The following is a 22,149-nucleotide window of genomic DNA, read 5'->3' on the forward strand; positions in this document are numbered from 1 at the left end:
CACAGAGATGCCAAAGAAACTGAATTGACTGGCTCTTGAAGATACAAGTAAACTATTCTGCGAAAGTGTACTAACAAAGTTCAAGAATCACCTTTAAATGATGACTCTAGGAATGTACTGCAATCCCCTACATATTGCTCAAAAATGGATTGTCATGAATTAGATTAATTACAGCAGATAGGAGTAACCATGGATATTGAATGTATACAGAGAAGGGCATCACAAGTGGTCACAGGTTTGTTGATCTGCAGTAAAGTGTCACAGAGATACTGAAGAAACTGAACTGGAAGACTCTTGAAGATAGATATAAACTACTCCAATAGAGTTAATTAATGAAGTTTCACACACTGGCTTCAATTGATAACTTTAGGAATATACAACAACTTCTTATGTATCACTCAGATAGGAATCATGAGGACATGATTAGAATAATTTCTGCACCCACAGAGGCATTCAAACAATCATTCTTCCCACACTCCATATGTGAATGGAACAGGAAGAAATGCTAATTACTAGTACAATGGGATGTATCCTCTTCCTGTACTTCACAGTGGTTTGCAGAGTATAGATGTAGATGTTGTCATTTCCACCCCACTTGCGATTACACAAAGTGTCAATCCTATTTTAACCTTTTAGTTTTCTTCCAACAAATTGTTATCTTTCCTCATGATTTCACTTCTCATTCAGATTACTTATCATTCTTTTCAGCCCCCTGTTTAGGTAATTTTTCACCCATGGACCCAGTAATTTCTTTCGCTGTCCCCTGCCCCAAAACAAACTTGACGAGCCTGAAAGACATTTAGCAGCAAAACTACAAACAATCCTCAACTGAGGATGACATGGCGGTCGGATGGTCCCGATGGGCCACGTGTGGCCTGAAGACAGAATGTTTTTTATATCCAAAATTTAGAATGGAGACACTATTCATATACTGTTATTAACTGCACACATGTACAGACAAATGATAGTGCAGTAACAAAAGGATTGGTATATCAAAAACAAATGTCAGTATTTCAATGACTTTCTTGTCACATCATTATCAGCAAACACATTTATCACATTCTCAAAGCCCATTCATATCATTTTCTGTTGCTAGTACAGCCAGGTGATTCAAATGCTCTTGGGTCTGATTGTTGATCATAAATGAGACAATAGGTTCTTTTCAGTTTCAGGAATTTTCAGTTAACAATATTTTGTCACCCAAACAATACAAATTATTTTCAAAAATGTCACATTTACCAATTTACATTATCAATCACTGATGTAGTTACCATAGTTCACTTGTTAAAAATATGATTTCTCTTCGGGGCTGTTCTTGAAACCTAGTATCACATTTGAAAATTGTTGCTGGTCTGTAGAACATCCACATACTTCGACCTTACATCTGCAATGGAAAATAATTATAACGATTTTTGAGAAATATTACCATGTTCATCGCCAGATAGTATATCATTTTAAAACAGGAAATTAATCTGTGAACTCACAAACCGTAGAATGGACACCACATGCTATCCTTGTTACATGTTGCTAGACAATGAACAATATCTTTCTCAATGAATAATTCTCCCGGTATAAGATGCCACAACTAATCAGTGAACAAAAATATGTCATTTCCAAAGACACACATCACACACTGATTTTATGAGATTATGGGGGCATGTCAAGTAATTTATATATGTAAGAAATTAAATAGTCTACAAATGAAACTTTTTGACACTCAGTGCATTTATGACAAGCTACAGACTTATACTGTTTTCCATCACATGGCTACAATAGCTCATATTTATGCATTTTTCATAATTATTCATATATTTTTATAATTATAGTCGAAATTCCTGGATAGCAAAAATTTGTAAAATGGGGAAAGTCAACCACTCACCTCTAGCAAATCGATGCATGATGCACAGAAACATATAACAGAAAACAGTACTCACACTAGCTTTGGAGCTCTTGGTCTTTCTCTAGTAAAAGTACACATGTTTACACACACAACCACCCAGACATCAAAATGCACACTTCCATGGTCTGAGACTGGTTATTTGATACCAGAAATTGAGAGCAGTTGCCTAAGTGGACGGAGATAGGAAGATGGTAGAGAAAGACTCACCAAGTAAGGACAGTATAGTGGAATAGTATCAGGTAGGTCTTTATTTCAACAGATGACTCATCAACTTCACAGTGTGATGAAAGGAGTTCAGAGGATAGATAGAGAGAAAGGAAGATGGGTGGAGAGGGGAAGAGGGAGGGGGAGGGAAAGAGAGAGAGAGAGGTGGGGGCAGGGTTTTGCAGGGGAAGGGAGGGAGAAAGAGTGGTGGGAGAAGGCACTACACAATCTGGATGGGGAAGGAATAGTGTAGATATAAGAGAGATGAAACAGGTTAGTGGAGATTTAGGCGATGGGCTGCAAGAGTGCACAATTTTCACCTGTGCAGTTCAGAGAAACTTGTGCTGGAAAGAAGTATCCAAATTGTTTGTCTAGTGAAGCAGCTGCTGAAGTCATTTGTGTTGTGGTGCACAGCATGCTCAGCAACTGGATGGTCAAATTTGAAGCTTGCCACAGTTTGGCAATGGGCATTCATGATGTAAGGGAGTTGGTTACTGTAAAGTTCACACATAAAGCTGTACAGCAGTTGCAGCATAGCTGATATGTAACACTTCTGCTTTCAAGGTGGCCCTGCCTTCAATTGGGTACGAGAAGCCTGTGACTGGACTGTGGGCGGAGATGGTGGGTGGGTGTATGGAACAGGTCTTGCACATGGGTCAATCATAAGGGAATTACAAGAGGGTTGCCAGATTGGGAGCAGGACTGGAGCAGGGATGGACAGGAATATTCTATAGGTTGCGTAGGCAGCAGAACATTACTTTGGGTGATGTGAATAAGATTTTGGGTAGGATATCCCTCATCTCAGGGCATGACGAGAGGTAGTCAAAACTCTGGTAAAAGAAGTGGTTGTGCTTTTGCCAGGGTGATACTGGCTGACCATTGGAGTGCTGGTCGGTGGCTGGTTAACAGGTTTTCTGGTGTCAGAGGAGGAGATGGCAGGGGAGATCTGTTTACAAATGAGCTGGGTATGATATTACTGTCAATAAAGGCTCTGGTAAGGTTATTGATATATTTCAACAACTCCTACTTTCCACTGGAGATACAGCTTTCAGGGCTGGTGAGTCTGCAAGGAAGATATTTTTGACACTGATTGAGTGACAGTTGTCAAATTAAAGTTTCTGTTGGTTGGGTTGTTGGCGCACTTCAGATGATCAGATGTATTAGTGGAGCTATCTGGGATGTGGACATTGACATCTAGGAAGGTGGTTTGTTGAGTTGAGAAGGACAAGGTAAAGAGGATTTGGGAGCAGATGTTGAGGTTATGGAGAAAAGAGAAAAGATTGACCCTGCCACGAGCCCAGATAACGTAAAGGCTTTCAATGAATCTGAACTAGACAAGGTGCTTTAGGTGCTGACTGGATAGGAAGGCTTCTTCTACATGGCCCATAAATAGGGCCATAGGATACTTAATAAACAGTATTGCTGCGACTGTTTGTCTGTGTGTGCAGGTCGTTGGGTAGGTATCTGTGTGTTCTTCTACTAGAGAAAGAGCAAGAACTCAAAAGCTAATGTGAATACTTTATTCTATTACATGTTTTGTGCGATATGCATCAGACCACTACAAGCAGACATATTTTGGCCTGTAAATATGTCTGCTTGTGTCTGTATACGTATGGATGGATATGTGTGTGTGTGTGTGTGTGTGTGTGTGTGTGTGTGTGTGTGTGTGTGTGTGTGTGTGTGCGCGCGAGTATATACCTATCCTTTTTTCCCCCTAAGGTAAGTCTTTCCGCTCCTGGGATTGGAATGACTCCTTACCCTCTCCCTTAAAACCCACATCCTTTCGTCTTTCCCTCTCCTTCCCTCTTTCCTGAAGAAGCAACCGTTGGTTGCGAAAGCTAGAAATTTTGTGTGTGTGTTTGTGTGTTATTTTATTGTGCCTGTCTACCGGCGCTTTCCCGCTTGGTAAGTCTTGGAATCTTTGTTTGTAATATATTTTTCCCAAGTGGAAGTTTCTTTCTATTTTATTTACATCATGAATTTGAACCCAACAATTGTTATTGTCTCTGTTGCATTTCGAAATCTTTTCTATCATATTACTTTCTCTTTTTGTTTGTACAAGTAGTTTCACTTTGTATTCATCTTCCCTTTTTCCGTAATCTACCATACATTTTATCCTGCCTAATTATACTCAATAATACGTAATTTACTTCCAAACCATAACCTAAAAACTTTAACGCTTTCAACATTACCGCTGCTATAAAATCCACTGTTCCAAGTTTACAAACATTTTGTGTAAACTCGTGAATACTATTTCAGTTGCTTTCACCCATTAAACAACCATCTCAGCTATTTCCAACAACTTTCGTTTTATTTCCATTCCCATTTTTCCCACATAACCGATAATTTTTTAGCAGCTTTCCACAGGTTTAAACGTTATTATTTCTTCGTCAAACAATTGTTAGCCTCATTTTCACAACCTGCCAGTCTATAACCAGTGCTCTGAATACATTTACACGCATTTTTTTCGAAATTTTTTTTTCGAAAGTTTCCTGAATTTCCCCACCCTTTAACGTGCTTTGGAGACAACACAACTGCCTAACCTTTGCACCCATTGTTGTTCACCAACCTAAGTTCAGCACAGGATCAACATAGCTCATCTCAAACCAACAATTTTTCGACTTTTTTCACACCTTTAACTCTCCCTATATATATTTCTATTTATTTTCACTTTAACCTCATATTACCCTTTCCACCTTCTAATACCATGTCAACCTCACAACATCCCTACAACGACCCCATTAAATTTTATTTACATTCCCTCAGCAAACATGCCTTCACCTTAGCCAGATTACGCTCCCATATTTTATTTACTCAGGCTTGTCTGACATTTGGCATTACCCCCAAAGGCCTCACACTTAAAGTTCCCATCTCTGGCTGCAATCCTTCTTTCCATCAGTCCTTATACCAGTTTCAAACTGCACAATCCATCGCCCTCACCCGCCTAATCCTTCACCTATACATCGACTCGGCCAATGAACACACCTGTCAACTCCTATCCCAAATCAAAGTCCTCAATCTTTCCTCTCCCACATCCACACCGGCTGTTCATAGCATCCTCCTACAGGCCAACCGCAAATTAGAACAGCATGCCACCCTACACCTCAAAAAACTATCCAATCTCCTGGTTTCCCACCTCCGGAAAGGCAACTCACTCACCCTCCACAACCTTTCCAGCAAACCTTAACCTCCTCTCATTGCACACAGACCCAGTCTCTCCCATCTACTCAATATCCCACTTCCAGCTCCACTCCCCCCAACACCTCAAAATTCTAGTCAACACAATCTGGAACCACAACACCCCAATTCAGTAGTTAACCTTTCCTCCAAACCTCTCTCCCAATCCGAAACCTCTGTCCTATCCAAAGGCCTCACCTTCAGCCCACTCCCAGATTCAACCAAACTGCCCTTGTCAAAGATTTACTGTCCTACACTCGTAGTCTCTGCTGGAAATATCACTATGCCACGGAGAAAAATAATCCTGATCCCACTCCTAATGATCCAACTCCCCAGGACACTATCCAAATTGAACCCTGCCTGCAACAGTTCCATCCTCCATCACATCGGGACCCACCTCCTCTTCCTCAAAATCACCCTCTCCAAACCTTCCAGGAATTTCTTACTTCCAGTCTTGCCTCTCAATCTTTCTTGAAAAACCTTAATCCTACTCCCAACATCACCACAGCCGAAGACCACGCTATCCGTGATCTGAAAGCTGAACAATCCATCATCATTCTCCCAGCTGACAAGGGTTCCACGACCATGGTACTTGATCGTCGGGAGTATGTGGCTGAGGGACTGCGTCAGCTTTCAGACAACTCTACATACAAAGTTTGCCAAGGTAATCCCATTCCTGATGTCCAGGTGGAGCTTCAAGGAATCCTCAGAACCTTAGCCCCCCTACAAAACCTTTCACCTGACTCCATCAAACTCCTGACCCCACCGACACCTCGCACTCCTACCTTCTACCTACTTCCTAAAATTCACAAACCCAAACATCCTGGCCGCCCCATTGTAGCTGGTTACCAAGCCCCCACAGAACGTATCTCTGCCTACGTAGATCAACACCTTCAACCCATTACATGCAGTCTCCCATCCTTCATCAAAGACACCAACCACTTTCTCGAACGCCTGGAATCCGTACCCAGTCTGTAACCCCCGGAAACCATCCTTGTAACCATTGATGCCACTTCCCTATACACAAATATCCCGCACATCCAGGGCCTCGCTGCAATGGAGCACTTCCTTTCACGCCGATCACCTGCCACCCTACCTAAAACCTCTTTCCTCATCACCTTAGCCAGCTTCATCCTGACCCACAAAAAAAGGCCTGTAAATATGTCTGCTTGTGTCTGTATATGTATGGATGGATATGTGTGTGTGTGTGTGTGTGTGTGTGTGTGTGGGCACGAGTATATACCTATCCTTTTTTCCCCCTAAGGTGAGTCTTTCCACTCCCGGGATTGGAATGACTCCTTACCCTCTCCCTTAAAACCCACATCCTTTCGTCTTTCCATCTCCTTCCCCCTTTCCTGATGAAGCAACGGTTTGTTGCGGAAGCTTGAATTTTGTGTGTATGTTTGTGTTTGTTTGTGTGCCTATCGACCTGCCTGCAGTTTTGTTTGGTAAGTCACATCATCTTTGTGTGTGTATATACACTCCTTGAAATGGAAAAAAGAACACATTGACACCGGTGTGTCAGACCCACCATACTTGCTCCAGACACTGCGAGAGGGCTGTACAAGCAATGATCACACGCATGGCACAGCGGACACACCAGAAACTGCGGTGTTGGCCGTCGAATGGCGCTAGCTGCGCAGCATTTGTGCTCCGCCACCGGCAGTGTCAGCCAGTTTGCCGTGGCATACGGAGCTCCATCGCAGTCTTTAACACTGGTAGCATGCCGCGACAGCGTGGACGTGAACCGTATGTGCAGTTGACGGACTTTGAGCGAGGGCGTATAGTGGGCATCCGGGAGGCCGGGTGGACGTACCGCCGAATTGCTCAACACTTGGGGCGTGAGGTCTCCACAGTTCATCGATGTTGTCGCCAGTGGTCGGCGGAAGGCGCACGTGCCCGTCGACCTGGGACCGGACCGCAGCGAAGCATGGATGCACGTCAAGACCGTAGGATCCTACGAGTGCCGTAGGGGACCGCACCGCCACTTCCCAGCAAATTAGGGACACTGTTGCTCCTGGGGTATCGGCGAGGACCATTCGCAACCGTCTCCATGAAGCTGGGCTACGGTCCCGCACACCGTTAGGCCGTCTTCCGCTCACGCCCAAACATCGTGCAGCCCGCCTCCAGTGGTGTCGCGACAGGCATGAATGGAGGGACGAATGGAGACGTGTCGTCTTCAGCAATGAGAGTCGCTTCCGCCTTGGTGCCAATGATGGTCGTATGCATATTTGGCGCCATGCAGGTGAGCGCCACAATCAGGACTGCATACGACCGAGGCACACAGGGCCAACACCCGGCATCATGGTGTGGGGAGCGATCTCCTACACTGGCCGTACACCTCTGGTGATCGTCGAGGGGACACTGAATAGTGCATGGTACATCCAAACCGTCATCGAACCCATCGTTCTACCATTCCTAGACCGGCAAGGGAACTTGCTGTTCCAACAGGACAATGCACGTCCGCATGTATCCCGTGCCACCCAACGTGCTCTAGAAGGTGTAAGTCAACTACCCTGGCCAGCAAGATCTCCGGATCTGTCCCCCATTGAGCATGTTTGGGACTGGATGAAGCGTCGTCTCATGTGGTCTGCACGTCCAGCACGAACGCTGGTCCAACTGAGGCGCCAGGTGGAAATGGCATGGCAAGCCGTTCCACAGGACTACATCTAGCATCTCTACGATCGTCTCCATGGGAGAATAGCAGCCTGCATTGCTGCGAAAGGTGGATATACACTGTACTAGAGCCGACATTGTGCATGCTCTGTTGCCTGTGTCTATGTGCCTGTGGTTCTGTCAGTGTGATCATGTGATGTATCTGACCCCAGGAATGTGTCAATAAAGTTTCCCCTTCCTGAAACAATGAATTCACGGTGTTCTTATTTCAATTTCCAGGAGTATATACAATAGAGGGAAACATTCTACGTGGGAAAAATATATCTAAAAACAATGATGTAACTTACCAAACTAAAGCGTTGGTATGTTGATAGAGACACTAACAATCACAAACACACACATCCGTCCACATCAAACCCACCAACAAGCAACAGTACCTCCATTATGACAGCTGCCACCCATTCCATATCAAACGGTCCCTTCCCTACAGCCTAGGCCTTCGTGGCAAACGAATCTGCTCCAGTCCTGAATCCCTCGACCATTACACCAACAACCTGAAAACAGCTTTCGCATCCCGCAACTATCCTCCCAACCTGGTACAGAAGCAGATAACCAGAGCCACTTCCTCATCCCCTCAAACCCAGAACCTCTCACAGAAGAACCCCAAAAGTGCCCCACTTGTAACAGAATACTTCCCGGGACTGGATCAGACCTTGAATGTGGCTCTCCAGCAGGGATACGACTTCCTAAAATCCTGCCCCGAAATGAGATCCATCCTTCATGAAATCCTCCCCACTCCACCAAGAGTGTCTTTCCGCCGTCCACCTAACCTTCGTAACCTCTTGGTTCATCCCTATGAAATCCCCAAACCACCTCCCCTACCCTCTGGCTCCTACCCTTGCAACCGCCCCCAGTGTAAAACCTGTCCTATGCACCCTCCCACCACCACCTACTCCAGTCCTGTAACCCGGAAGGTGTACACAATCAAAGGGAGAGCCACATGTGAAAGCACCCATGTGATCTACCAACTGACCTGCCTGCACTGTGATGCTTTCTATGTGGGAATGACCAGCAACAAACTGTCCATTCGCATGAATGGACACAGGCAGACAGTGTTTGTTGGTAATGAGGATCACCCTGTGGCTAAACATGCCTTGATGCACGGCCAGCACATCTTGGCACAGTGTTACACCGTCCGAGTTATCTGGATACTTCCCACCAACACCAACCTATCCGAACTCCGGAGATGGGAACTTGCCCTTCAGTATATCCTCTCTTCTCGATATCCGCCAGGCCTCAACCTCCGCTAATTTCAAGTTGCCGCCGCTCATACCTCACCTGTCTTTCAACAACTTCTTTGCCTCTGTACTTCCGCCTCGACTGACATCTCTGCCCTTAACTCTTTGCCTTTAAATATGTCTGCTTGTGTCTGTGTATGTGCGGATGGATATGTGTGTGTGTGCGAGTGTACACCTGTCCTTTTTTTCCCCTAAGGGAAGTCTTTCCGCTCCCGGGATTGGAATGACTCCTTACCCTCTCCCTTAAAACCCACATCCTTTCATTTTTCCCTCTCCTTCCCTCTTTCCTGAGGAAGCAACTGCCAGTTGCGAAAGCTCGTAATTCTGTGTGTGTGTTTGTGTGTTTTGTTCATGTGCCTGCCTGCCGGCGCTTTCCCGCTTGGTAAGTCTTGGAATCTTAACAGAAAGAAACTTCCACATGGGAAAAATATATTAAAAACACACACACACACACACACACACACACTTGTGTCTGTGTGTGTGTGTGTGTGTGTGTGTGTGTGTGTGTGTGTGTGTGTGCGCGCGCGCAAGTGTATGCTGTCCTTTTTTCCCTCTAAGGTAAGTCTTTCCGCTCCTGGGATTGGAATGACTCCTTACCCACTCCCCTAAAACCCACATCCTTTCGTCTTTCCCTCTCCTAAAAAAACACACAAACACTCACACAATATTTCGAGCTTTCACAATCCATGATTGCTTCGTCAGGAAAGAGGGAAAGATGAAAAGATGTGGGTTTTAAGGGAGAGGGTAAGGAGTCATTCCAATCCTGGGAGCAAAAAGACTTACCTTAGGGGGAAAAAGGACAGGTATACACTTGCACACACACACACATATCCATCCACACATATACAGACACAAGCAGACATATTTAAAGGCAAGGAGCTTGGGCAGAGATGTCAGTCGAATAGAATGTGCAGAGGCAAAGATGATGTTGAATGACAGGTGAGGTATGACTGGCGGCAACTTGAAATTAGCAGAGATTGAGGCCTGGTGGATAACGGGAAGAGAGGATATATTGAAGGGCAAGTTCCCATCTCCGGAGTTCGGATAGGTTGGTGTTAGTGGGAAGACACAAGCAGACATTTCTATGTCCTATAGCCACTGTGTCTGCTTGTGTCTGTGTATGTGTGGATGGATGTGTGTGTGTGTGTGTGTGTGTGTGTGTGTGTGTGCTAAGGTAAGTCTTTCCGCTCCCGGGACTGGAATGACTCCTTACCTCTCCCTTAAAACCCACATCCTTTCATCTTTCCCTCTCCTTCCCTCCTTCCTGACGAAGCAACCGCCGGTTGCGAAAGCTCAAATTTTGTGTGTATGTTTGTGTTTGTTTGTGGTTATATTTCATAGATAGATCACAATGCAGTTAATAAGACATCAAAATTCTGAACAACAGTGGCTATAGGATATAGAAATGACAACACACTCTCTAGCTATGTTAATGTACACAAATATAAATAAAATCTGCTAGTAAATTGGTAGATTATTCTAGTCATAAATATACGCATATTATTTCTTTATGTATCTTATACTGCAACAGCTGTTCAACATATAGGGCAACAAGAATATTACATTTAAAGCAAGATTCAAAAGATACAAGGAAATTAGATGCTCTTTTGACCACTGTGTACATAAAGTATTTAGGATGTAAGTTTCTAAATGAAAATGAAAGGATCGTATGACATTGTTGGCCAGGAGGCCCCATGCAGGGCAGTTGGGCCGCTGTATCACAAGTTCTTTTTAGTTGACGCCACTTCGGCGACATGATGATGAAATGATGATGAAGGACACACAATACCCAGTCATCTCGAGGCAGATCAAATCCCTGACCCCACCGGGAATCGAACCTGGGACCCCGTGCGCGGGAAGCAAGAATGCACCGCAAGACCACGAGCGGTAGACTAAGTTTCTAAAGAAAATGCGGTACAGGATGAGATCACGTCAGCATCACTGACTTATAGATCTAACTGAACTGCTTCAGTAATTCAACAGTTACATTCCCTCTTGGGTTGCTGAACAAGTGTGGAAAGAAAGGCTCGTGTCAAGTGGAAAATTATGTGTCATTGACGTAACTGTAGTGAAATTTATAACAACACGGAAAGAATAGACAGGTACGCACCATATAGAGGTGGCGCTGAGTTGTAGTCGGGCTCCAGTATTCTGACACAGTGATTGCGTGTGTGAGGTGTGTGCATAAGCATGCGCGCACGTGCCCTCACACACACACACACACACACACACACACACACACACACACACACACACACACTAGCGCTTGCGTACGCGCACCTCTGTGTGTGTGGTGGGGGGAGGGGGGGGGGGGGGTTCTACTACAGAAGGAGAGCTCTGTCTGAAAGTATTAATACTTTAGCAGCCTTTTTGATTCTGCCTGTCTGCAACTCAACACCTCCCCTGGTGAGTAGCAGTCTACCCTTTCCACATTGTTGTTATTCCATTCTGAACTTGCCATTGCTTGTAGTGAAATTTAGGATAACAGCCAAAATTTCCACTTGTTTACAGTGAAATGCTGCCTGATACAAACATGTAGGAGATAGTATAATAATATATTTCTAATGACATCTGACTGAATTTATGTACATTTATGAAACGGGTATCTGTAACAAAATGGAGTGTAACTACCACTTACAGGCGTTTTCTATCGCTGATCTACTAGACAACAATATTATTTTGTCTAACCATACTTTCATTTGAGAATTCTGCATTCAGAGTTTATAAAATTTTTGTTCTGTAGATTATTAGCAACATGTTCCACACTTTCAAGTGGTCAGCAAAAATATTTATTGGTCTGTTTAAATGGTTGGATGAAACATATGTAACTGCTTTTCAGATAGAAAAAATGGGTCCACTCTACTAATTCATCGAAATAGCTTTACCATAGTTAAAATAAAAAGGAAAAAAGTACATCACAAATGTAAGTAGATATATAACAATGGAAAGAGTGAAAGTGTTCTGCTACATAAAAAACAAATATAACAGTGTGTACTGGAAGCAATTAGATAAAACATGGATACCTACCTCTTGATTTTTTGAGCCTGTAGACATTGTTGGCTCCACATGGACCAACCCCAGATGACTTTGGAGGCAAAAGCAGACCACCAGAGTAACTGTTTTCATTTGTAGTTGTATCAATCCACTGTTTCCTATCATTATCCCATACAATCTTCAAAAGATAAATGAATGACAATTAGTAAGTGTATCAACTCCTATGAATTTGATGCTTAAAAAAAAAACTATTCCATTAAAATGACTAGAGTAACATATAAACATACATGTAGTTGGTAATGAGAATAAAGTATACTTTACTAGCTATACACACACAATGGAACTTTCAGTTCCATAGAGCTCATAACTCAGTCTTTCATATTTACTGATTGGGTCATGTTCAAATGTATGTGGGTGTCAACAACATTCCTTTGCTGAACTAAATAAAAATTAAAACATTTGCAGTGTCTCTTTTGCATTTAATTCATTTATACACCAGTTTCAGCATACTATTACACCACCTTCAGGCCCCTTGACCAACATAAATTTGGAGGAACTCAATCTCTTGCTGTCCTGACAGTCATTAGTTGATGAACTAAGGGTCAGTGTCATGTAAACCAGAAATCTATGGAAAGCAGTTACTTAATATTGGCTCCTGTTATGACTTCAAATGATATCGGATTCATCCCAATTGGTCAGGGGACCTGAAGATGGCATAATGGAACAACAAAACTAGTTGCATTAATAAATTAAATGCAAAGGAGATAGCTGCAAGTGTTTTAAATTTCATTTCATACAGACGAAGAAATTGATGAAATGTATGATGAGATAAAAGAAATTATTCAGATAGTGAAGGGAGACGAAAATTTAATAGTCATGGGTGACTGGAATTCAATAGTAGGAAAATGGAGAGAAGGAAACATAGTAGGTGATTATGGATTGGGGGTAAGAAATGAAAGAAGAAGGCGCCTGGTAGAATTTTGCGCAGAGCATAACTTAATCATAGCTAACACTTGGTTTAAGATTCATGAAAGAAGGTTGTATACATGGAAGAACCCTGGAGATATTGAAAGGTATCAGATAGATTATATAATGGTAAGGCAGAGGTTTAGGAACCAGATTTTAAATTGTAAGACATTTCCAGGGGCAGATGTGGACTCTGACCACAATCTATTGGTTATGAACTGTAGATTAAAACTGAAGAAACTGCAAGAAGGTGGGAATTTAAGAAGATGGGACCTGGATAAACTGACTAAACCACAGGTTGTACAGAGTTTCAGGGAGAGCATAAGGGAACAATTGACAGGAATGGGGGAAAGAAATACAGTAGAAGAAGAATGGCTAGCTCTGAGGGATGAAGTAGTGAAGGCAGCAGAGGATCAAGTAGGTAAAAAGATGAGGGCTAGTAGAAATCCTTGGGTAACAGAAGAAATATTGAATTTAATTGGTGAAAGGAGAAATACAAAAATGCAGTAAATGAAGCAGGCAAAAAGGAATACAAATGTCTCAAAAATGAGATCAATAGGAAGAGCAATACGGCTAAGCAGAGATGGCTAGAGGACAAATGTAAGGGTATAGAGGCTTATCTCATTAGGGGTAAGGTAGATACTGCATACAGGAAAATTAAAGAGACCTTTGGAGAAAAGAGAACCACTTGAATGAATATCAAGAGCACAGATGGAAACCCAGTTCTAAGCAAAGAAGGTAAGGCAGAAAGGTGGAAGGAGTATATAGAGGGTCTATACAAGGGCGATGTACTTGAGGACAATATCATGGAAATGGAAAAGAATGTAGATGAAGATGAAATGGGAGATATGATACTGTGTGAAGAGTTTGACAGAGCACTAGAAGACCTGAATCGAAACAAGGCCTCTGGAGTAGACAACATTCCATTACAACTACTGACAGCCTTGGGAGAGCCAGTCTTGACAAAACTCTACCATATAGTGAGCAGGATGTATGAGACAGGCGAAATACCCTCAGACTTCAAGAAGAATATAATAATTCCAATCCCAAAGAAAGCAGGTGTTAACAGATGTGAAAGTCACCGAACTATCAGTTTAATAAGTCACAACTGCAAAATACTAACGCGAATTCTTTACAGACGAATGGAAAAACTGGTAGAAGCCAATCTTGAGGAAGATCAATTTGGATTTCGTAGAAATATTGAAACACATGAGGCAATACTGGCCTTATGACTTATCTTAGAAAATAGATTAAGGAAAGGCAAACCTACATTTCTAGCATTTGTAGACTTAGAGAAAGCTTTTGACAATGTTGACTGGAATACTCTCTTTCAAATTCTGAAGGTGGCAGGGGTAAAATACAGGGAGCGAAAGGCTACTTACAATTTGTACAGAAACCAGATGGCAGTTGAGGGATATGAAAGGGCAGCAGTGGTTGGGAAGGGAGTGAGACAGGGTTGTAGCCTATCCCCGATGTTATTCAATCTGTAAATTGAGCAAGCAGTAAAGGAAACAAAAGAAAAACTCAGAGTAGGTATTAAAATCCATGGAGAAGAGATAAAAACTTTGCGGTTTGCTGATGACATTGTAATTCTGTCAGAGACAGCAAAGGACTTGGAAGTGCAGTTGAATGGAATGGACAGTGTCTTGAGAGGAGGATGTAAGATGAACATCAACAAAAGCAAAACGAGGATAATGGACTGTAGTCGAATTAAATTGGCTGATCCTGAGGGAATTAGATTAGGAAATGAGACACTTAAAGTAGTAAAGGAGTTTTGCTATTTGGGGAGCAAAATAACTGATGATGGTCAAAGTAGAGAGGATATAAAATGTAGACTGGCAATGGCAAGGAAAGCGTTTCTGAAGAAGAGAAATTGTTAACATCGAGTACAGATTTAAGTGTCAGGACGACATTTCTGAAAGTATTTGTATGGGGTGTAGCCATGGCTGGCTGAGGCAGGCGACAAAGTAAGCGTTTTGATGTGCCAGCTACGTCTTACAGGATCGGCAACCTCGTACTCTTAGCTATTAAGACGTGGTGACATGCTACAGAAGGAAATACAATGTTCAGGAAATAAATAAGAAACAACTGTTTTACAAGAAATTGCATACTAAATTTATTGGGCCCCTGTAGCTTGAAATTTTATTTCCATTACAAGATCGGAAATATCAGTCGTCAAAGAGTTCGCAGCGTTAATGCGGAGGATGGCCTCCATTGTTGCATCCTGAAGAAATGATCGTTCCTTACTTTTTACTCTTTTCATTGCTGAGAAAAGCTGCTCACAACAATACATAGAACCAAACATGCACATGATCTGAGCCGCAATCTTGTGTAGCTTGGGAAAGGTTTTTTGCTGTAATGAACGATACCATCGTGACAAATGCAACGTGTTGTAGTACCTCAATTTCAACAAAGTTGAATTTTGCAAATCAATAATCTCCAACTGAACTGACGATGACAAGTCATCGGAGGAAACTGAAAAAGGAGTGCTGAACACCTTAAGTTCCATTTCCAAACTAGTGATGTCTCGGAATCGTGTTTCAAACAACGTGATGAGCTGCTTTAACTTTGCTTGGTAATCGCCGAAAGTAGTACCTTCATGTAGTTTTAAAGAAGCAAGACTATTGAAGAACGTTAAATGTCCATCAGTCATCTGCCTCTCAAAGAAACGTAACTTTCACATGAACACTTTGATATGGTCGTGCATGCTAATGATTAGCTGCCCTTGTCCTGCAATGACAGATTTAAATTATTTAGATGCATAGTTATGTCAGCTAGGAACGCCAGGTCTGATATCCATTTTATATCTTTCAGACATCGCATTTCTTCCTCTTTCATTTCGAGAAAAAGGGATACTTCCTCACAAATGGCAAAGAAAACATCAAGAACTTTTCTCCCACTCAGTCAATGAACAGTACTGTGGTAAGGTATATCCCCATACTCTGCTTCCATATCTTTCAGGAATCCTTTGAATTGGTGATGATACTTCACGACATATTTCATTGCACCACCTAGCTCTACTGTTTCAGCACACAGTGCCTCTTGATGAATAAAACAATGAAGAGTCAAAATGTCTTTCCCGAATTCATCCTGGAGTTCCCCCCCCCCCCCCCCCCCCCCAAACGAGAAGCAAAACCTAGGTGACACCTGATCATTTGTGGTGCACCGTCTGTCGCTACAGAATGGAGCTTATCCCACGTCAAATTCATATTGTCCACTGATTCACAAACAGCTTCAAAAATGTCACGTCCTGTTGCGGTGTAATCGTGTGGTACCACATCCAAGAGTTCTTCAGTTACTTGAAGATGTGTATAAAGTCATTGTATATTGTACCTCTTCGCAGAATTAAATACTTTATGACATACAAAACACTGCGGACGACCATCCCTCTCAATGAATAGAAAGGTATCCTCCAATAGGTACTCAGGGTACCCTCCGCCACACACCGTCAGGTGGCTTGCGGAGTATGGATGTACATGTAGATGTAGAATAGAAGTACAGGGCTCCCGCGGCTAGTCATAGCTATCATTGGACACGGATTATTGCGGCAGTTGCGGCTGCATGTGGCCAGGGGGCAGTGAGTTCGCTTTCCCCCTGCAAGCGGGCTCTGAGCTACCGCAGTGAGCGCTCCGGAGTGCTTCGGCTCCCTGGAGCTCGATTGGAACAGCCTGCTATAGGCATTTGCTATAAGATACATCTACATCTACACTTTGCAAAACCTGGTGAGTTCATGGCAGAGGTTATGTCCCATTGTGCAGGTTGTTAAGGTTTCTTCCTGTTCCATTCACATATGGAGTGCAGGAATAATGTTTGAATGCATCTGTGCATTCTTTAAATAATCTAACCTTGTACGCATGATACCTATGTGAATTGTATGTATGAATTTGCAATACATTCCTAGACTCATCATTTAAAGGTGATTCTTCAAACTTTGTTAGTAGATTTCTTTTGGGTCTGTAACCACACTGTTAATGTGTAAAACTTCTGACAATTCTGCCATTACTGCAAATGGCTGACACATTAGAAGTTTTACACATTGATAATACATCACAGACCAAAAAGAATTTTATTGACTGTGACAATAACTGTGGAAGCCTATGCTTAGATTTGTTAGTAGACTTTCTCAGGATAGTTTATGTCTGTCTTCAAGAGCCTGCCAGTTCAGATGCTTCACCTTCTCTGTGACACTCTCCCGTAGGTCAAACAAATCTGTCACCATTTATGCTGCCCTTCTCTGGGTACATTCAATATCTCCTGTTGTCTTATTTGGTATAGATCTTCCACACTTCAGAATGAGTCAATGAGCACTCTGTACAGTGGTTGCACTTCCCCACTATTCAACCAATAAACTGAAGTCTATCATTTGCTTTACCCATGACTGAGGCTATCTGATAACTCCATTTCATATCCTACTAAATGCCACACCCAGAAATTTGTAGAGTTGGCCAATTCTAACTGAGAATCAATGATATTACAGTCATAGGATACTATGCGTTTTTGAATTGTGAAGCACATGGTTTAACATTTCTGAACATTTGAAGCAAGTTGCCAATCTTTGCACCACTTTCAAATCCTATCAAGATCTGACTGAATATGTATGCAGCTTCTTTCAGATAATACTTTATTATAGATATTTGCATCATCTGCAAAAAGTCTGAGGTTACTATTAATATTGTCTGCGAAGTCATTAATATACAAAAGATTTTCCTCAGGGACACCTGAAGTTACTTTTCTATCTGACAAAGACTCTCCATCCAAGACAACACGCTGCATCCGCCCTTCCAAAAACTCTATAATCCAGTCATAAATATCACTTGATATCACACATGATTGTGCTTTTGACAATAAGCATAGGTGTGGTACTGAGCCAAATCATTTTCAGAAATCAAGAAACACTGCATCTACCTGACTGCCTTGATACAAAACTTTCAGTACGTCTTGTGAGAAAAGTGTAAGTTGGTTTTCCTATGATCAATATTTTCAGAATCCATGCTGATTTGCTTAGAGGAGTTCATTCTGTTCAAGATACCTCATTATATTTGAGTTCAGAATACATTCTAAGATTTTACAACAAATTGATGTCAAGGATATTGGACAGCAGTTTTATGGATCACTTCTTCTACCCTTCTTGTAGACAGGTGTGACTCAGCTTTCTTCCAACTACTCAGCACAGTTTTTTGTTTGAGAGATCTATGATAGAATTTGGTTAGAAGAGGGGCTAACTCAAATGCAACTTCAGCAGAGGAGTTCCACTGGATCCCAGAATTTATTCAATTTTCACAATTTCAGCTGTTTCTCAACACTGACAGCACTAACGCTTATTTCAGTCATCTTTTCAGTGGTACGAGTATTAAACTAGCACTGTTCTTGTGGTTTTTGCTTTGTAAAGGAACTTTTGAAAATGGCTTCACACACTTCAGCTTTTGCTTTGCTACCCTCAACTTCAGTCCCCGTCTCATTTGCTAGGGGCTGGACACTAACTTTGGTGCCACTAACATCCTTTACATATGACCAGAATTTCTTTAGATTTTGCAAAAGATCATTTGACAATATTCTGCTCTGATAGTCACGGAAGGTGTCATTCATTGCTATCTTGACAGTCAACCGTGTTTCATTCAACATGTCTCTATCTACAGTCCTGTGTTTGGTTTTACATCTATTACACAGTAGTTTCTCTTTATTCAGTAGTTTCCTTACTGTGGCTGTGTACCATAAAGGATACCTCACATTATAAACTGTTTGAGAACAGCATTCACCGAGGGCTGCATTTCGCCTTGATGGCCAGAGACAGTGGTCACATGTATTTGGGTCATACCTGCGCGAATGAGCATGTGTTGTCTACTTTAGAAGAAGACCTTTTTGCCAGGAGCTCACTAGTTTAGCAGTCTTTTTGTCGTGTCTGTCTGCAAATCAGCATGTCCACTATAAGGTGAGTGGCAATCTAGGCTTTTCATAATATTATCATTATTTCATCCAGGATTTTCCATTATTTAAAATATTCTCTGATAGTTTTAGCCAAAATCCAAACACAAAACACACAATTTTTTCTTTAAAATACGTATATTTTAGTTTTTTGTCCAGAGTCAACTTCAAAGTCCATAGTAATCTTATTTTTGTGTGTCCCTTTTTCTGTCTGCTTTCATATTTCATTATCACAGTTACATTTTTAAATTTTATGTGCAGTACTATTTCTGGCACTGAAAAACACTGAAAGCATTACTGTACCAATTCATATCTCAGACAATACCCACAACTGTAATATATCTAATCCAAAACCACAATAGCCATAAAGTTGAATATTAATCAATGCAAGTGCATTTTTGTTAATTAAAACACCTGTGTTACACTGTAATACACTATAATAATTACAAAGGACGATAAACTGAATCGTCACAATCTGTACAGTGCATAGTCAACCATTAATTTAAATGTGAGCCATTGCTCCTTTATATGTTCCTGCCCTGTGACAAAAGTTTCAAGTTCTACTTTGTGTTATGACACTACCAGCTTTTTATCTAGTTCAATGAACATATATCTTTTGGCATGTTTTAGTTGTCCTTTGTACTTTGGTAAGCATTATTGCAACAACCACATCTTATCACTGATACCAATTTTGATGTGGACATCCTCAACAAGGTCAGGTTGTAATTGTTGCCATTTCATTCAATATACTTCTATGATGAATGGGGTTCCACACTATCTGTTCTAGACATTTTCAGAAAAGGCGTTCAGTAATGTTTCACAGGATGTCTTATCACGGACACCACTAACAAAACTGTAATTTTTCCAATTCATAGTTAGATGTTTAGTCTCCACTGATGATTACAGTATGCTTGGGGAACTCACATACAAGTGAACTGAAGTTTTTTCTAAAGTTTTTAGTCACATCAGGAAACAAGTCTGGTGGGTGATAGAAGAACTCAATTGCCATTTTATGTCCACTGCTGAAATTTCTATCTCTTTTCTGAAGTAGTCAATCAAAATCTTTCATATATCTCACAATAAAAACTTATATCTATGTATAATCTGATACAAGTGATCATGCTGAAGTTATTAATTCATTAAGTATATGTTGTAACAGAAGTACTTTGTTTGTGTTATTGTCCAGTAGAACATCTTCAACATATAACAATAAAGGTTTGTCATCTCATCATTTATTTCTGAACAGAGGAGGCAGCTAGAAATAAAAAACAAGGAGCTACCTATTTACTCACCACTCCTGTTTTTTATTTGTAATTTATCAAATAAAAAATGAGTGCTACACAAATTTCAGAAACTTTTAAAAATATACTTAGAATGATTGGAACTAAAACTTATTATTCTGTATTTAGTCATCAGTGTCCTGAATGTAAAAATGGATTACATTTTGTTAAAACATTGTGTTTAATATAGAATTATGATGTATAAAAATACACATTATACAAAATTTCTACAAAGTTAAAAGTTAATTGTATTAAATCAAGTACCTCTACTGAAACATTCTGTTATCTTCTGATGAAAGAATAGTTTTTTTCATTCAACAAGTACTTCTTTCAAAAATGTTATTTACAAAAGAAAGTTTATAAATCTAGTACAGTCATTTATAAGTCTGAAAATAATTTAAACGACATATAGTACAGTATATATTTTTTTCTTAAAATTCATGTTATAGTTGGAAAACAGTATTATTTTCTAAAAAGTGAGAAGTTTTGAGTGCCAAAAATTAAATTACAGGCATGGCAAAAAGAAGTCTTTTTATTCAGATCTTTTGTCATGTTTAGTTGGGTTCAATCTGTCAACATCTTACGATCAGTTTTGTAAACCAGCTGTGATGAGCTGCCTATTATTTTTCTGATATTTAATCAGACTATGTCATGTTGTGAAAAGTGAGTTTGATGAAGTGAATATAAAAAAAATGGAAGGTCAATTTTCAAAAAGATGGAAGGTAGTCACGTTTGCAGTCATTACAATAATAAACCCATCATGTAGAAATCAAGCTGCAAACTAGCTGGAAGTGACACAGAAAGACAGATAAGTTTATAATTTCTTCTTGATTATAAAGAGAAATATTGTTAGGTAGTGTTACAATTAATAAAAAAAATGTACTGGCATTGATTAATGTTCAACTTTTTGGCTATTGCTGTTTCAGATTAGATATATTACAATTGTGGATATTGTCTGACATAAGAATTGAAACAGTAATGCTTTTAGTGGTTTTCAATGCCAGAAATAGTGTTACACATAAAATTTGAAAATGTAACTGTGATAATGAAATATGAAAGCAGACGGAAAAAGTGGCACATAAAAATAAGACTACTATGGACTTTGAAGTGGATTCTGGGAAATAAACCAACAACAATAAGTGCTTTAAAGATTTTTTTGTTGTTGTTGCTAAAACTATCATAGAATATTTCAAATAATCCAGGATGGAATAATGATAATATTATGAAAAGGATAGATTGCTACTCACCATATAATGGAGATGCTGAGTTGCAGACAGGCATGACTAAAAGACTGCTAAACAAGTGAGTTTCTGGCCAAAAAACCTCTTTTAAAGTAGACAACACACAATCATTCTTGCAAGCACAGCTCACACACACAGTACCTCTGGCCACCGTGACAAAATGCAGCTCACTGTGAATGCTGTTCTCAAACACGCAATTGATATATGTAAGCAGATGGAAATCAAACTGACTACTGTCAAATTATTGGCGGCTCCTGCAAATCGATGTGTTGGAAGAGTTCCCGAGAGTCATGTACCTGTGGTACCACTACTGAAGGTTCCTCATGTACTGTCCTCTCATGTGGATCCTGTCTCCTTTGCACAAATTACAGGAACTGTGATTACTCATCCATTTGACTGTGAGTGGCATTTAAACAGTAGTTCTAGGCATCCTGTACAGGGTGAACAGGGACAGGGTGTTATACCGATCTCCCTAGTCAACATGTTCTAGATGCTGTCCAGCACTGAAACTGTAACTGAGCCATTAGGTATAACTTACCTGTTTTGGGGAA

General features: G+C 41.0%; 1 protein-coding gene across 1 annotated transcript in view; it reads right to left on the reverse strand.

Moving 5' to 3' along the window:
* Window positions 1–1,005: 1,005 nt before the first annotated feature.
* LOC126281238 (uncharacterized) overlaps window positions 1,006–22,149 on the reverse strand; it is a 201,012-nt gene continuing 179,868 nt past the window's right edge. The window contains exons 10-11 of the mRNA XM_049980010.1: window positions 12,223–12,367; window positions 1,006–1,384 (exon numbers count right to left, since the gene is read on the reverse strand). Of these exons, the coding sequence (XP_049835967.1) occupies window positions 1,329–1,384; window positions 12,223–12,367 (201 nt within the window). The 3' untranslated portion in view covers window positions 1,006–1,328. The remainder of the gene's footprint in view (window positions 1,385–12,222; window positions 12,368–22,149) is intronic.

Source organism: Schistocerca gregaria, chromosome 7 (genome assembly GCF_023897955.1).
Source record: "Schistocerca gregaria isolate iqSchGreg1 chromosome 7, iqSchGreg1.2, whole genome shotgun sequence".
In the NCBI taxonomy this organism is placed as follows: domain Eukaryota; kingdom Metazoa; phylum Arthropoda; class Insecta; order Orthoptera; family Acrididae; genus Schistocerca; species Schistocerca gregaria.